The sequence below is a fragment of the Chenopodium quinoa genome, unplaced genomic scaffold (assembly GCF_001683475.1).
Source record: "Chenopodium quinoa cultivar QQ74 unplaced genomic scaffold, ASM168347v1, whole genome shotgun sequence".
Taxonomy (NCBI): Eukaryota; Viridiplantae; Streptophyta; class Magnoliopsida; order Caryophyllales; family Amaranthaceae; genus Chenopodium; species Chenopodium quinoa.
Window position 1 is genome coordinate 3,550,748 of NW_018744367.1, and position 17,893 is coordinate 3,568,640.

The 17,893-nt window shown below is 38.9% G+C and overlaps 1 protein-coding gene across 14 annotated transcripts; it reads right to left on the bottom strand.

The window, feature by feature from the left end:
* Nucleotides 1-1,113: 1,113 nt before the first annotated feature.
* Nucleotides 1,114-12,064, bottom strand: LOC110696555 (phosphatidate phosphatase PAH2-like). 14 transcript variants are annotated; one of them, XM_021873895.1, is made up of 14 exons: nt 11,807-12,063; nt 10,444-11,221; nt 10,238-10,293; nt 9,295-10,117; nt 8,448-9,007; nt 8,271-8,344; nt 7,167-7,251; nt 6,555-6,641; nt 6,399-6,471; nt 5,625-5,668; nt 3,227-3,355; nt 3,038-3,136; nt 2,021-2,151; nt 1,114-1,531 (listed from the first exon to the last, which is right to left on the bottom strand). In XM_021873895.1, exons 2-13 carry the CDS (start codon nt 11,120-11,122, stop codon nt 2,098-2,100), a joined length of 2,763 nt encoding a protein of 920 aa, XP_021729587.1. In that variant the 5' UTR covers nt 11,123-11,221; nt 11,807-12,063; the 3' UTR covers nt 1,114-1,531; nt 2,021-2,097. The 14 variants fall into 14 exon arrangements, with proteins under 14 accessions (XP_021729587.1, XP_021729585.1, XP_021729586.1 ...); XM_021873893.1 differs by having other exon boundaries at nt 10,238-10,311; XM_021873894.1 differs by having other exon boundaries at nt 10,429-11,221.
* Between the last annotated feature and the right edge of the window lie 5,829 nt (nt 12,065-17,893).

Sequence of the window (17,893 nt, forward strand, 5' to 3'; positions counted from 1 at the left end):
GAATTTAGCCTTTTTACCACTAGCTTCGGCTGGGTAATGGTTAGCTTCGGCTTACCTCGATGCCGGCCATGTTAGCTTAGTGGGCTTTAGCCTGCCATTCTTACATAAGAGTACATGCGTAATGTATGTACTATGTGGAAATTGTTCTTGATGCTTCGAGCTTCTGTAATAGCTCATTCTTCTTCATCTTTTGTTGGAAAATGGTGGGTAAAAAGGGGGCCCAACCACTTAAGAATAATGAACTTTTTTCTTTTTTTTTTTTTTTTTTTTTTTTTGCTTTTCATTATCTTTGCTTCTTTTACATGCATTCTCTAAATTTTGCCTCCTCAATGGTTGCATGCTTGAAGACAAAAGTGGAATAAAGAGAAGAGTTGTGACCACTCAGTCACTGCCCTTTGCCAGTTTTGAGCACTTAATGTGCTGCAGCTAGACTGTGGTAAGTTGGTGACAATACTTTAGTTAGATTTAACCAAATTTTCAGCTCTTTTATTCGGAAGAACACCCCGGCCATGAACTAGTGGATTTCCATGGGCCATAGCATTCGTCTTTCAACAGACGGCGCCAAATTGTTTCGGCAAAAAATTGACTAACCAGGCCTTGAAGGGCTGCTCGTGGACCTCAGATTTGGGCCTTAAATGGACCTGCAAAATGAACCCTGAGCCCCCGGGCCGGAGCCTCCGACGCCCAAGTTAGATGCCAAACAATGCATATTTTGAGAGTATTCTGGGGAGGGAGAGTAGAGGAGGATGGTCATCTTAGTGTAAGAGTAACCTCTCCTTACCTTTGGCCCCTTGAGAGGTATTTATAGTAGTACATGAGTGGGTTATTTTGGGCCTTTTTTACCTTTTTATGCCATTTGGGCTTATATAGTTAAGTTTACCTTAGATAAAATGGATATGACCATTTTAGCACCCAAACACCTATTTTATTAGAAAATTGTTATACTCTTTTTTTTCATATGAAGAGTAACTCAAAGTTTTCAAAGCAAATGCAAGAAAAGAGAGTTATTGTAATTAAAAGTAAGGTTTTAAACCACCTACTTTAAATAAATCAGGATTTATGTCTTTTGACTTACAAATCACCCTTTGCGGCATAGCATCCCGTACACTCATATAACTTGTAAGAACAAAGATTCTCATATAACTAGTTTTAGAAGCTCATACATCCATACAAATTTACATCACTTTCTTTCCCCTTCAGTTCAAAACCGTGTTTCCCTATAATCCTATATATATATGTCAGTATGCTACCTATCGTGTTTGTTGCTTGCGTAACATATAAATGATGACAGCAACAAAAGAAGTCGTAGACTCGATTGATTGCTTCTTCATCCAGTAACGATTTGTGATAACTCTAAATTCTGTACAACAGTCAAAACTAAGACATTGACCAAACAAGAGAAGAAAAAACTATTATACACATTCTTTGGCAGTTCTCCTCTCGTACAAAATTAACTGAAAGTGCACGAGCCAACTCCTGCGTGGATAAAAATGCAGAAGATCCAAAGTTGTCGTTTCAGAACCTGCAGAAACTTGATTTCCAGTAAGTGATTTTGAATCAGTACGTAGAATACAAGACCGCATATCCACATTTCTTTAATCTACCATCTATATGCTAAGGAAATCAAAATCTCATGTTCCTAGCATTGTTTGATACACTAAATAATTTTATCAATTAAGGATAGCATTTAAAAATGCCACTAATATAAGAAGTGATGGTTAAAAGTCAAAATAAGTAGGTGCCAACATAGTAATTTCATTCGATAGCCCTTAGATAGCTCTATATCTTGGTAATATTAATGAATCTGCATGTAATATTGCATTTCCTTGCCAATATCCATGGCAAATACACACATACTAGGGGTCAAAGCTGCATGGTAATAATCTTTAGCACGAGAATTTACTTGGGTATATATATATATGCATGTAATTTCATTATTTAAACCATTTTTTTCTCCTACTAATAGAACCGCCAATGTAAGACGATTAATAGAGGACGAAAGAAGAATAGCCCACCTTACCTGTTGGAGTAACATGCACGTTTATTCCTTCCTAATTTATAGCCAGACTAACTGTCAATTCATAGTATGCAGATCTTTCAAATGGCATCTCGAGGTGGTAGTTTCCAGAAGTTCCACGAGTTGTAATCCTCCTGGAAATAGAGATATTTCAGACATTGAAAACCAATTCAAAAATCCACATCAAAGCACATTCCCAGCCTAAAACTTCTTAGAATTCTCATATTCATCCTTGCTGTAACTTTTCAACAGTCAATATATTATTACATGATATGGCCGGTCATTCTTTAAACTGACTTGTAAAACAGTGGTTTATGACATCTTACTAGAAATATGTCCGCTCAAAAATAAACCTAGTTAGCCAATGTCAAATCTAAGGATTCTTTAGGAGGCGTGCTTAATCAAACAATGAAATATTAATGCATCCTCACAGCAATTGCATCCTCACAGCAATTTAAAATGAAATTTTAATGCAAAACACATCATGGACAAATTCCTAAGAGTAAAAAATAGAGCGAAAAATTATAATGATTTCTGTGTTTCCTTTTTAATATTTTTTCTAAAAATAAAACATACTTTAAGCACTTTCCTTCCTTGCAACCAAACCATTATTGATAAGTTTTTCATGGGACATTACGGTTCCATTCTCAAATAACCAACTAATCTTAATGCAATGCCTCACCACTCAAATAATAATAAAACACATATCTTCAATTCCTCATCACCACATTACTTCCCCTCTCTCCTCCCCCCCCCCCCTCCTCTAAACAGCCGGATATATCCCAAGTAGCACCCCTAAACCCCAAACCACCACCTCTCTCAAATCCTAAAACTCCAACAATCGCCATCGCCACCCCTATAGACATAGTAATCACTTATGACATTAACACTTTCAGCAATTAATAATGTCAGATTAAATTAAAAATATACAAGTAAATGGACTGAAAAGACAACTATGAAGAGTATGAACAAACTATTGAACCATCTACCAACAATTATCATATTAAATAAATAAATAACCTGTTCATGAAAAGTTGTTGGAGGAAACATGTCATGTACAAGAACATGGAGGGAAGTATATGATTTTGAGTCCACTCGACGGTTCACAACAACCTGACCCTGAATAAAACAAATATTATGTTATTAGATACTATTGTCCCGTTTTAATTTTTTTTTCTTTTTTGGTATTAATGCAAGAGTAAAGTCTACCTTGGGATTAATGGTAAAGATCTTCCCTCTAGGCATTCCAACTCTAAGATAGCTTAACTCATCAGTGTCTCTATTTCCAAACCCGGCGTAGAATGGATTGTGATCTAATGGAAACAGCACCTTAACATCCTAGATAACACCATAGCAAAATCCATGAGCAACATTTCCCCATCGATGATTAGTTACACATCATAAATTTCAATACAAGTATAACTTTGTCCACATATGCAATAGAAACAGAATACAATGCCAAAAAAGAAAAGCCTTCAAAGCAAATTCTTAACCAGATTGGTATTGCAGAGTTAAAAACATAGAACAGAAGTACCCCTCCCTCAATACTTTTCTTATCAGATTAAAGTTAAGGATGTTATGGTTTCCTTGAAATGGAAAGGAGGGAAGCTGAATCCCGATTTACCAGCCAGATAGCCCTTAATTTTCAATCTTCTCAGCAAAGAGACTTGGATGGAATCTCTCCCTGCTATACTCTTATTTCGACCTGATATAATAAACAATACAGAAGAAATAGAGTGCTCATTGTTTAGAGATGCACCAGGATTATTCATTTGTATGGAACTGAGACCAATCACATCAACAAATTTGATACAAGGGCATGAAAAATATTCTTGATAGCAAGGACAGAGGATGAAGTATTGTTAGGCTAGATTTTTTGTTCGATGACAGACACAGATAAAAGTTGCACAATGGTATTACATATCGCAAAATAATGGGATCATCCGCATAAATTCTATTCTGCCCAAAAATCCTAACTAGCAACAAGATTTATGCAAAATATTCCAACCATGCTCCAGTCTTCCTAATTCAACTCTTCCCTGATGCATGGGCTAAGCACCAGACAGGAAAGAAGAGGAAATTTAGTAATCAGCAAAGAAGTAGACTCAGTCTCACAGTTCTATTTAATCAGTGAACATTTAAATCACTCAATCAGCAGCAAGACATGAGCAAGGAACAGAAACACAAGCTGAACGCTGTTAGTCCCATGAGGTCTTACGCAAAACATCCAGTTTGAGTCTTAGTGGCTTATTTCCTTTTTTTTTCAATAAACAGAAATTTCATAGATGAAACAGAAACAGATTAATTTATAAGTCTAGACGCCCCTAAAAATATCAGTGGGAAAAATTACAATTATCCTATCACGCTTTATGTATCACTAAGATGTTCCATTCCAATTTAACAAAACCAAATGAATAGCCAATGATGAATCAGAAAACTTCCTGCCATTATTTCTACTAAGACATACTTCCTCCGTTCCACAAATGTTGCAACAATTACCATTTTAGGAAGTTTCACAAATATTGCAACATTTCTCTAATTCTCTATTTGTAAGTGTTTTCTCTTTCTCTTTCCTCATCACATGGGTCTCAACCTTTATTACGCTCTATCTCTCTCCTCTTCTTAAAACCCGTGTCCCATCCCCATGTTGCAACATTTGGGGACCGGAGGAAGTATATGATCTCTGAGTGAGACAAAATAGAAGGCCTCTTATTCTCCCACGGCACTTACAACAATCTTAGTTTTGTGTCAAGCTAGGGTAAAATATTGAGCCGTTAGAGGTGTTGAGGCCTTAAGGGAACGAGACCATATCAGACCACCTCAACCAAGCCCAAGATGTGCTGCACGGGTGACCAAAATAATTACATGATAACAGAAGAACACCTTAGTAAAGCCCCATGTGTTTATACTCAAGTTTGCAACTTAATGGACATAACCCAACCCCCCAATGCACTATAGCTTGTTTTTTCACCTTAAATAAGTTTCACGAAAAATAATTTCAGATAAGGGCCAGTACCTTCAGTTAAAACTACCATGTTGAATTAACAATTAAAAAAGTTTAAGAAAAGTAAACAAGAGTTCAAATAAGTCAAAATAAGGAGTTTTCAGAGAAAAAGAATGAAACTTATGCAAACATATATTAAAAGCCTATGCTTTCACTCCAATGTAAGGATAAGAATTACTTTGTACAAATTAAAACATAAACATGGAACACACAAATGGATGGATTATACTTCCTCTGTTTACTTTTTGACAACCTTTAGACTTTCATGATTGTGATGCACAATTTCAATCAATAATATCTTTAATTATTAATAAAATAAAAATTACAAAAAAATTTATATCATGAAAGTATACACTGAGATAAATCTAATACAATCCAACATTTTTCTCCAAGTATAAATCATCAAAAAAGTCAAAGTAAATTATGTGGATAATGCAAAGTCAAAATGTTGCCAAAAAGAGCACAGAGGATACAATCATAGCATTATCCACATTTGAAAGCAGTTACAAATATCATTATGATTACAGAACAATGAAGAATGAGGCTTATGTAGCAAAATCAGATTCAACTACGAATAGATGCAGAAGTAGTCAAGGAACAAACCTCCAAGCATGCTATCTTGAATTCATGAGGAGCTCTTCTAATCACTGCTCCCAAAAAAAAAAAAAAAAAAAAAAAAAAAAAAGAGTTATACAGCTAAAATTGCATAACAGTAAATCACTGAGTTACATAAACCTTGATGTCACACATAACAATGATACTTCAATACTATCCAAAATTACTGGTTATTAATTGTACTGGTCTTATCTTACATAATTGTGACATGTGGCTATGTTCTATGTCATGCAAACAAAAAAAGTTACCGCCAAGTTGTTCATTCCTGATGCCATCTATCCCATCCCCACCCCCTCTCACATCAAAAAGAAGAAAGAAATGAGGGACATAAAGATTACATACATCAACTGAAAAATTGAAAGAATGGCCTATTGTTATGGTAGCATTATTCACCATTAATTCAATTTCAAAATGGTCACCCTCCTAGTAGATGCATAATATCACTTTTCTTCTTTTAGTAATAGGTTTACAGCAACCATCAGCAATTTTATCTTTCTGCTTTCTTTACAACACAACACTGATAACTGACAACACAAGAAAAAGCACCATAGGCACACATAGCTAGGGAGAAACCTAAAAAAAGAACAGCAGAAGCCGAAATATATATGAAATATGTTACAATTACTTATGTTACTATCATAACCATTTTTTTAAACTCCGTAATAATCTACTCAACATAAGTTTATTAAGTTAGGCAGTCAACTACACTGGACTATTTATAGCACATACAGTGTATAACCCAAGTCAACATGGGAAGCTAACCTTCTCGATACAAAGAAGGAAAAAGTCCATCTGGAGATATTAAGACAGGACCCTCTGGTAGTGCTTTCCCATCCTACCAAGATTCAAAGCAAGTTTCTCATTGAGAAGGGAAAAAATAATCGAGAAAATAAATCAATACCCTGGTTCAGCAATCACCTGTTTAAGGTTGAATAAGAACTGCCGAGTGTGATAGGCTTGTGAAATGGAGCGAGCACTAAGGAAAAGAAGTTGATAACCATTTTCCTGAAACAAGAGCACATTATTTAAGTAATCTAAAATCATGAATCACCAAATCTAGCATTGAGAGGGGAGGATAAAATGTTTAACCTATATAAACCATCTAGCATACGGACACAATACATGCGTAGTTGTGTAATATCGTTCCATCACCGAGAAGCAATTGCTATTATAACAACTAGGGTGTGGTAAAATAACCATGTTTTTCTGGTATATGCAGTAATTACCATTAAATAACATTGTGATGACCCAATGCTCAATGACTCTCCTATCTATGAAAGGATGTAGTAAGTTGAATATAAAGCAATCTCACTACTACAAATGGAAAGAGCTACCATTTACAAACCCCCTGATCCTTGGTTTAAAAGCATTAACCAAGAAATTTCTTCCACAAAAAAGAGTAGAGGATAATTTAATGATATTTTAGCAAAAATGTTGCCCTACTATATGTGAAAAATATTGATGATTTTCCATAAATGAACTTTAAAACAATAGCTGAATACAATTATCACAAAGTGTTGTGTGACAAACCTTAATAGCAGAGAAAAGATGTGTGACACCAGTCTGAGACCAATCTATTCCCATCATTGGCATGAACTGCCCAAGAACATCTGATCTGTATGGTAAATGTCCAATTGTAAGAGTTACAAATGATAATGACAGTGGATGTCAAAAGATATTGTAAGTTCCTTATACAAAGCTCAAGAAAACAAAAGATATACACATCAAACCCTTTAGAAGAGGGGAGTGAGGGGTGTGCATGGTGATAACTATTAATAAGTGTCAGGCACATTGCAGGGATCATTAATGTTAAATGTACCTTATTTCTTTACTAAATAGAAGACATTTTGGCCACATTTATTTGTAACAAATAACAGTCATTAATTACACCTTTTAATATCAATGTAGAGCTGTAGGTTAATTAATACATTGATACTACATTATATGTAGTATACATTGCCAATGTATATCACAAGTTGGCAAAAGTTGACTAAATTCTTTGTACTAGTTCACATGCCTCATATTTTGAAATGGGAAAAATTGGTATTCAACCAAATGTATAGTAACACGTTTTACAGCAAGGATAATCCGTCAAATAATAAACCAATACAGATTTTTTTAAAAAAGAAAATTGTATACCATTGAAGTAGAGTCTAGGTCTCAGGGCCAAGTGTATCATGTATGCATCCAATTTGTCTAGAAAATTACATAAATAACTAAGAGCATAAATAGAAATGTAATGCCAAACAAAAACACTAAGGATTTAAATATTACAGCACATGAAACTAGTTGAAACCTGATTTAATAGACAACAATAAGACTCTCAAAATCCATAGATAAAGAACAAGCAAACTAAAGTCTACCAAACCAATTTTGAAGAAAATAAATTGAACCTGATTTAAAGGGCAGCAACAAGACTCACATAGTCCACAGATTAAGAACAAGCAGCTAAAGTATACCAAACCAATTCTAAAAATCAATTAGCTATTCACATGTATTGATGGCTGCATTCAGAAGGAAGACTGAAAGGACATGCATTCATGATACTTTTGAATGAACCAATAATTGTACATGAATTATAACAGAAAAAAGGGATTAGCTAAGTATTAGCATTCAATTTAAATTAATTCTTACTTAGTAATAGTCCCATCAACATCTGAGACCACAATCCGTGCATTCCATTTCCACAAAAATATTCTTGCCTCGACCTGTTCAATTCAAAAAATAAATTCAGTTGAGAAACAAACCCAACAATGATGGTGAAGGAAGATAAAGCAGCAACAAGAAAATAAAATTATCAATTAAGGTAACCTTCTGCTCTCCAAGCATTGCTGTTGAGAATGTGAAAGTCACAACATTCTTCCCTTCCTTTAGATTTAGGGATGCAAGCTGTTCAGAAGTGGGAAACTTTGCCCGTATCTTCTTTTTCATTGCTCTGGGAACAACTGCATCTGAATTTCCAGCAATATCTTTGAGGTCCTCGGCAGGAGTTTCAAAGCTAGAATTTCTGTTTTGCATGCTATTTGATTTCTTGAATGAGAATGGCCATAATCTCCAAGAGCCATTTCCGGAATTTATAGACTTCTGTGTGACTCCTTCAGAGCTTTGATTTTCAACTTGACCAACAGCTATCATGCCTTTCGGTTCCAGCATTGGTACCTTTTCCTGTGAACCTATTGCTGAAGCAATAGGCAAAGCTGCATCCCATGGAAAATAAAGACCACCAATTCTGACAACAAGCTTATCGTTTTTCAAAATATCAAGACCGAGAGATAGAAAATTGTCAATATCCAATTTTTCAGCATCGAATGCTTGAGCAGCAGCTTCGTAGCCCATTCCATCAAATAACAAGTGTCTGCAGAGGGATACCTCTGCATAAATTAACATTATAAAGTGATTCATTAAATTTTCAAAACCTGTGTAAATCATACAAATATATTCATAATAGCTATAAAATATATTGTTTTTACTCTATATCATATAAGAATCGGGTTCAGAGAATGATTTGATGTATAAAATTATTAAGGATGACACAAAAGATACCCAAAGTGGTGCTGATCAGAGAGCCACATGTCAGCTAAAGCGCTTATGAATATAGTATGTCCACTTTTATAAGTATATTTGTTTTTATTGCAATGAAATTATCAATTGTCTTTACCTACTGCAGGATCAGAAATAATGTTTTTGATTTCCTCTAAGCGTGATTGTGCTACTTGCTGCGGACCTCCACTCAAGCCTGAAGCAGCTGAAACATCATTATTGACCATCTTAAAAGCTTCAAGAGTTGAATCCAAGGAACGACTAATTGTCTGACGAGCATCACGTGATGGATCATCACCATCAAACACCATAATAGGTAAAGATTCTGCTGCTGGTGCCAAGGCCTTCTCTTCAGCATCATCATCATGAACTTTTGAAATGCTTATAGGGCACGACATTCTATTTGAATTCATTTTAAGGCTTGCATCATTGATAAGAAGATTATCTTGAGCAGGATTGCATGTCAGATGATGTGACTCATCTGTGAAAGTTCTTTTTGGCAGTCCTCCTTCACTGCTTTCTAGTGAACTCCCTGATGATGAGGTCTGAATATGTTCCACTTTCTCCACCTTACAGTCATCAAGATCACTGAAAAGGAATTGCTCCTCTTTATCATCTGAAGGTGTTACTTCATTAATTCTGTCTCGAGTAGGATCTTTAGGACTTGAAGAAAGAGCACATTGTGTCACATTAGTAACAGAACCTTCCTTCTCTGAAACTATAGGAAGCGAGTTTAAACCACTGGTACCAGCATAAAGATCCTCTGAGCTCAGCTCATTCATTGAGCCAGTTGCACTTTTACAAGGGTCTCCTGAGCTGGAGTACTCCAAAGGAACCTCACCTATGCTACATTGATGAGATGTACCAACCACATCTGTAACATGAGAAGTAGAAGCATTCCATAATGTATCCTCATCTCCATTGCATTTGCCAATATTTTCCTGCTTGACATTTATGTTATTAAAAGACCATTCAGGGGAAACATTTCCTTCAACTATTTCACTTGCCACTGTCTGTGCAAGTTTCGGACTAGACTTAGAAACCTCAGAGAACTCACTCACAGAAATTTGGTTGTTTTTACTACAGCCATCATGAACTCCATCAGATATATTTGATCCTACAGAAGTAAGATCAGCTGCAATGTAAGATTCTTCAATGGTAAGCTCCACAGAATTTTCAGGGTTTATCAAACATGAAAGTTGAGTATCAGTTTTCTCAATACTTGATGTTGGCTGTAGGCAGTCAGACATACCTGAAGTAACATTACCTTCAGAAGATACAGAAGAAGGCTTTTTAGTTGCATTAGAAACACTGGTAGTTTGGTTTTTGCCAGGACGAAGATTAGTTGTCCACCGTACTTCCAATAAGTCCGCAGCAATCTCAGCACGCTCCAAAGAACTAACACTGTCCACTTCGGCACTAGAATTTCCATCCCGGAAACCATTCTCCTTCATCAACCGTCTACCAAAAGGAAGGCGAAAAATCCTTCCCCGTCGACTACTATTGGTCCGAGCTGTAATCTTTCCATTACTTCCTTCAAGTTCAGAAATCATCTCTGTCCGGTTAGCATCATAGTTGCAGCTCATAGATTTTTGTGTTATCCAACTATCAGAGTTCACTTCTTTCTCATCTGGAGAGGAATAATACGACTCTGATTCCGCTTCTGCTCCATCAACCTCTTTAACAAAAAATGCTTCCCCTTTATGATCCAAATACATGTGGAAATCAGCATCGACTCCATTGACATTAATACTGACTACTCTCTCCGTTGCTTTCAAAACACCTTGAAACTTCCCAAATCGAACATACCACGGGGTTGATTTAAAGCTACCATCTTGCTGCTCCACCACAATTACATCTACTGCTCCACCAAAGGGATGAAAGGGGCCAGAGACGGTGCATACACCTCGGCTAATGTAACTTCCTAATCTCCCCACAGCAAACATTTTCACAAATGAAATTCAAATTCCGCCCCACCTCGATTACAATCACTCGTAATGTAGACAACCAAATGACGATCATATAAATCTGAAATAGGTATACAACTACCCCAAATTCAAACTAAAATTAGAAACCCAACTAAATTTCAACGAACCAAACAATCACCAACTTCTCCCAGTAACAAAATACTTGTGATTTTTCTATTTAAAGGAAAATTTCAGCTCAACAAAATCAAAATACCCTATTCAAACCATCTTTCGGACAAATCAAAACAATCAATGAAATTCTGACAGATTTCTCATCATTTTCAGAGTTTCAGCTCAATTAAAAGAAACCCAAAAAAATTCATCAAAAACCCAATTCAGATTACTCTCCAAACAATTCAAAAATTCAAATATCAAAGATTAACATTGAAAATTTGACATACCCACAATGCAATAAAGAAAAAGTAGACACAATAAAGGAAACCCAGGAAAAAAATGGAGGAATATTCGGTTTTAATTATCCGAATGTACAAAATGCCAATAATTAAACATGATCAAAGCTTTTACACCTATAATTGCCTTGATTAGAAATATGGAATTAAATAATTAACTTTTTAATAGTGATGTGATGTTTATAATTTCATAGATTCAAGGGTAAATTGCACACTTCACGTAAAAGCGCAAAGATGGAAGAAAAAGACTAACCTCATGAAAGGTTTGGAAAGTAATCCAATTTCCATGCAAGAAATTTACTATCTATCAGAAAAAAAATACAGAAATTCTGGAAAAATAGACTGAAATTTCTGAAGAAGAAGGAGAAGAGGCAAGAATTTACCGGTTTGATTAAAAAAATAAAAAATAATCAAACAAGAAAATTCTGGTCGACACACGTCAGCGGGTTCATGAATGAGTTGGTTGAATCAAAAGGAAAAGTACAATTAAATCGTTTTATGGTGTTTGCAATTTTGCTGAAGTTTAAGGTAATAAGTTAATAACCAAGTTTACTACTACAGTTAAGCAAATGACCGAGTACCTGTATCGGTATCAATTCGAGCAATCAAGTCTGCTTCAGGTGGGGTTAAATAATGTTTTGAGTCAAACTTGGTTCAATTCACATAGGGTCAATCTAACATCCATATTAGGTTCAGGTTTGAGTTTTGTTAAGTTCAGTTTGAGTAATGCTAAGTCGTTTGGCTGCAGCCTGCTGTCCAGATTCGATTTAAGTCAAATTTAGGTTGAATTAACTTTTAGGTTCGAGTTGTATCAAGTTGTGTGTAGAGCTGGTTTATAGCTGGTAAATTCGGGTTTTGGTTAAGTTTGGGTTAGATGCTTATAAGATTAGATGTTTAAGTAAGGTTATTCTTGATTTTGGGTAAAGTTCAAGTCAGATCTATATCAGGGCCTATGTTGGTTCCAAGCTTAGGTTGACTTTGTTTTACTTTGATTTGACTTTACTTTCGTTTGATTTGACTTTTTAAGTTGACTTGTTTTGAATGGATTTAAAGAGAGTCTTCCGCTGTGTGTCTTTGAGAATTGCCTTAGCCGTTTTCACGATGGCGGTAATGTCTTAGAATTTTCTATTTCGTATTTTAAAAGGGCAAAATAGGTATTTTAAAGGGAAGGAATTTCTAGGGTGTTACATTCATATCGTCCAGCGATACGATCTAGCGATTCTGCGCTAGCTTTCTGTCTTCGTGTTTCGCCTGATTCTAGTACTGTCCCGACGATTTTACTTCCTGATTAAGTTTTTCCGACTTTTCTGAACCCATATATATTTTACATATAATATTAGCCCTTGGGAATTCACGCTTTGTCCACCCTAATAAACGCTCCGTGCAATAATGGGTCCATCAGAGTTTGTTGAATTCACCAAACTATGGAGTTGAGTTTAACTCGCGGGGTCCCGTCCATCGTGCCAACCCTTTTAAGGTAAGGCTTCCGCGTGATGCATTCGAACTCTTAACCATGGAACCTCTTGGAAACCATAATCCTTGACCTTAGAGAACTAGAGCCATGGTTAGGTTGCAAACTCATTGCATCATGTTGTGACTACTTGTGCATATCTTACTTGTGCATACCTTGTTTGTGATTAAACTAACCCTTTGATTGTGATTGAACCAACCTTTTTGTGTTGACTTGATTCTTATACATATGATTCGTATATACCAACCCAAAGGACCTTGCTTAATTAATATGAACCTAACAAATGAATATGCTTGAACCTAGAAGACTTTTAGGCTTAAACCCTCAAAAGAACAACTGAAAACAAGTCATCGTGATGCTCAAGCTTTGGCGCACCCCATTTAACTTGTGGCGTGTGACGTTTGGAACCATCACGACACGTCAGGCTTGATGCGTCGCGATGGAACGAACGCCATGCAATAGTTCCAATGCCACGTATTGGTTCAGTTTTCTTTTTTCGAGTCTTCGCATCGAGTCTCACTATCACGATTAATCAGTTAATGTACATACTTGGTCTTTTTCTAGTCTTGTTTGAGTCAAACCGTATGTCTAGTCACATGGTCATGACACGAGTCTTGTAAATCTCACTTACACTCACGAATCTTTACACACACTTTGTACATACTTTCTTCACATCATGACCATGTCTTTGGTTCATGCATGAGTCATCCTTTCTGTCTTCCCATTCCTGGAAATTTCCATATCTTTCCACAATACACCCTGATTAGGGGATTTTTCCCTACCAATCACCATCTGACAAGTGGACCAATCAGGTTCTGCCATGTGTTTGCCACATGGGTCAATAGGAGCCTGCCACATGTCAGGCATTGATCTGTCCACCATGGACCAGTTACGACACGACACGTGTCCTCCCCTATGCCAACAAGGCAAAAACGGCCACCTAGGCCCAATCCTTGGAAGAAGCCCAGTCAGCCCTAGGTTAACCTAAACCTAGTATTTAGCACGCATCCCAAGGCATATAAATATGATCATTAATCCTCATAAAAGGAAATTACGTCAATTAATTACTCTCACCAAGAGAAAACACTCTACCTTTTTTCCGCATTAATTACTCCTTAAACAAGTACTAACTTGACCGTCGGAGGCGGAGCTCCTACCGCCCGGAGTCTCCGTTGTTTTGCAGGTACAGGCGCACGGTTCCAGTCTCGGAGTTGTAACTCTCCCGCAGGACATCAAAAAACCCCGAAACATTTTGGCGCCGTCTGTGGGGAGAGTACTTTCGAGATGGCAACTAAGTCTGTACCGAATCCAGAAGAGAGGCGTCCAGAGGACGACCCTCAAGTCTACTTAGACCACGATACTAAGAATGAGGTTGAGGTTGAAACACACACGGCCTCAGACGGGACCCTAAGGGCCCGACGCACCCGTCACACCGGAAGGAAAGAACGGGTAGATTATCAAGCTGGACCCAGCAATCCAGCCGGCTCACCGCCTGATCCGCAACAGGCGGCTGAAGGATCCGCTCTTATTACAAGAAACTAACTTATGACTTTCATGAGGGGGTTCAAAGGAGAGATCCAAGAATTAATCAATAAAAAGACGCCTGCTCTCTCTAAGGAGCAGTCGGCCAGAAAACCTTCTCATTCGGGAAGAAGGAAGCCTGTTCAGGGTCGAGAGGCGACCCCCCACCCTAACTCTAGGAAGTGGGAGCCGCCTGTGATCGACTTAACAAAATATCGTTTTCCCTCACCAGGGAAGAGGAAGCCCATTCGTCATATACAAGCGGATGGGTAAAAGAAAACCTACTCAGATGCTCGGCTATTGCTAGAGCAGAAGAAGAATGACCGACTGTCAGAGTCGGCCTCCACTTCTGACTTACAAGATAGTCTGCACAATACCTCTATGAGGTATACTCAATCAAACTATGAGAGTCAGACAGGCGGTACCTCTCGTCGGTCTGGATTTCATAGGGAGCAGGCGATACCAAACATGCCATACGTACCGCAACAACAACATTTCTTGCAGCCACCTCTGTTTGGAGGACAGGCGGCAAAAAATGTCCAACCTTTGGACTGGCAACTACGGTTGCTAAGACTCGGAGAACAGCCGTCTGCCTTCTCCAAGGAAATTACCGAGGCTGCCCAGCCGGCCAAAGTTAAGAATGTGCTAGTAGGCGCCTATGATGGCACCACTAACCCTGAAGACCATTTGATGGCGTTCACCAACTTAATGTACCTTCAAGGGTTGGATGATCCCACTTGGTGCAAGTGTTTCCCAGCGACCCTAAAAGGAATCGCTCAACAATGGTTCGGTAACCTGCCGACTGGTTGTGTGAATAATTTCAGGACGCTTGCCTACATGTTCACCTCCAACTTTGCTATGAACATCCCTGCAAAGAAGACGACCCTTGATTTAAGGACCATTCAGCAGGGTGAGAAGGAGGGACTCTGTTCCTATATAAGGCGGTTCAACCTGATGAGGATACAGATTCAAGGGTTGCCGGATGAGGTAGCCTACATTGATTTTTTCAAAGGTCTCAAGGATGGGTCGACCTTCAAGTTTGACTTGGTTCGAAAGAGGGTTGCGACTCTCCAAGAAGCTTTGATTGAAGCAGAAGCCTATATACAGGCGACTGATCTCTGTAACACTGGAAAGAAGTCGGATGGACGAAGGTCCGACAAAAAAGAAAGCCGACCAAAGCAGTCGGCCAATAAAGATGAGAAAAAGAGGAAAGAAGCCTGGGCGGCCGACTCCTCTAAACAGCCGGCCCAGAAAAAGAAGAAAGAGTTCAAACCATACTATCCGAAGTATGCCTTCAACAAGGATAGCCAAGCTATCGTCAAAGAAATCAAGAGCCGGATCTCAATCGAGAAGCCGGCCCCCATGAAGGGTTCTGCAAGCAATCGGAACCAGGACAAATTCTGTCATTATCATGAAGACGTTGGTCATGAAACCAACGAATGTATCAGCCTCATGCGCTACCTGGACCGCCTGGCTGAACAAGGCGACCTTGACTCCTATGTCAAGAAGTCCAAGGGGAACACTTCCTCAAAGAACAAGCAGTCGGCCAAAAAGAATCATCAGTCGCCCGACAGTTCTGATACTGATGACGCAATCGTCTACACCATAGCAGGCGGCTTCTCAGGAGGCGGCCCCACTATTAGGGGCAATAAGGACAATATCAGGCGGCTAGATGTTAATTCCGTTAACCAAGAACGGACCGCCAAAAGTTCGTTCCCAGAGATTGTCATCACAGAAGAAGATCTGGGAGGAGTTAAGGGGCCGCATGATGACCCCATTGTTATTGAGTGCAAGGTGGCCAACCAAAGAGTTGGCCGAATCCTCATAGATACCGGTAGCTCCTCTGATCTCATCAGTAGCAAGTGCTTGGCAAAGCTCAAGTACAAGACATATTGCATACATCCGGTACTCCACCCTTTAGTAGGGTTTGGAGGAGGAGTCGTACACCCAATAGGGCGAGTGGATCTACCCATCCGCCTGGGTGAGAAAGGGGAGGGACGTCACATGGTCGTTTGATTCTTAGCGGTTGAGGAACTCTCGGCCTATAACATGATCTCGGGACGACCCACCCTGAACAACTCTAAAGCTGTCATTATCCCCTCTCTTACGCTGCTTAAATTTGAGAAGGATGATGGAACAGTCGGCTCTCTAAGGGGAGATCAGAAGATGGCTCGAGAGTGCTACCTCTCGGATATCAAACCCACTGTGGTGGCTGCTGGCCCAAGTGGTGAAAAAGCTGACCTTGAACTTATCAAGGAGGTCGCGCCTGCTCAAAAAGCAGGCGGCAAGAAAAGAAAGGCTGCCCAATTGGGGGTCGAGAGAAGAGAAAAAAGATAGCAATCACTGGCAGAGGAGCGGTCGGATGAATTTCGCCCTCAGCCGGCTGGTGAGCATACGGATGTCGTGCTGGATGATTCATGTCCTGACCGAACGGTCAAGGTTGGGACGACTACTCTTGAAATTTTGGGTGAAGATTTTCACCAACTTTTGAAGGAGTTCAAGGACATCTTTGCATTCGAAGTTCATGAAATGTCAGGCATCAGCCCTGACTTGGCGGTACATAAATTGGCTGTGGATCCGAAAAAGAAGCCGGTTAAGCAAAAGAAGCGGAACCATGGTGAAGAAAGAAGTCAGGCGGCAACCGCCAAGCTTAAAAAGCTGCTTGATGTAGGGTTCATTCGGCAATGTTATTTCCCGGACTGGGTTGCAAATGTGGTACTTGTAAAGAAGCCGAATGGTACCTGGCAAATGTGTGTGGACTACAATGACTTGAACAAAGCGTGTCCCAAGGACAGTTATCCTCTGCCCAAAATTGACAGTCTGGTCGACTCAACAGCCGGCCATGCTTTAATGAGCTTCATAGACGCCTACTCTGGCTTCCATCAGATTCCTTTGTGGAAGAAAGATCAGGAGAAGACGGCCTTCGTCACTGATCAAGGGCTATATTGTTACGCGGTCATGCCGTTTGGTTTGAAGAATGCCCCGACCACCTTCCAAAGAATGATAAACACAGTCTTCTTTGACCAAATTGGGAGGAATGTCGAGGCATACATAGATGATATGATCTTTAAGTCCAAGCTTCAGACAGACCATCTGGCGGACCTCTGAGAAACATTCACCACACTCAGGCGGCACCATGTTATGCTCAATCCCAAGAAATGTGTTTTTGGGGTTGAGTCTGGGAAGTTTCTCAGATTCCTCATCAATCAAAGAGGCATAGAGGCGAACCCTGAGAAAGTTCAGGCGATCATTGACATGCAGTCACCACGCACCGTCCGAGAGGTTCAGAAGCTAACAGGTTGTCTGGCGGCCTTGGGAAGATTTCTCAGCCGGTCAGGCGACAAGTGC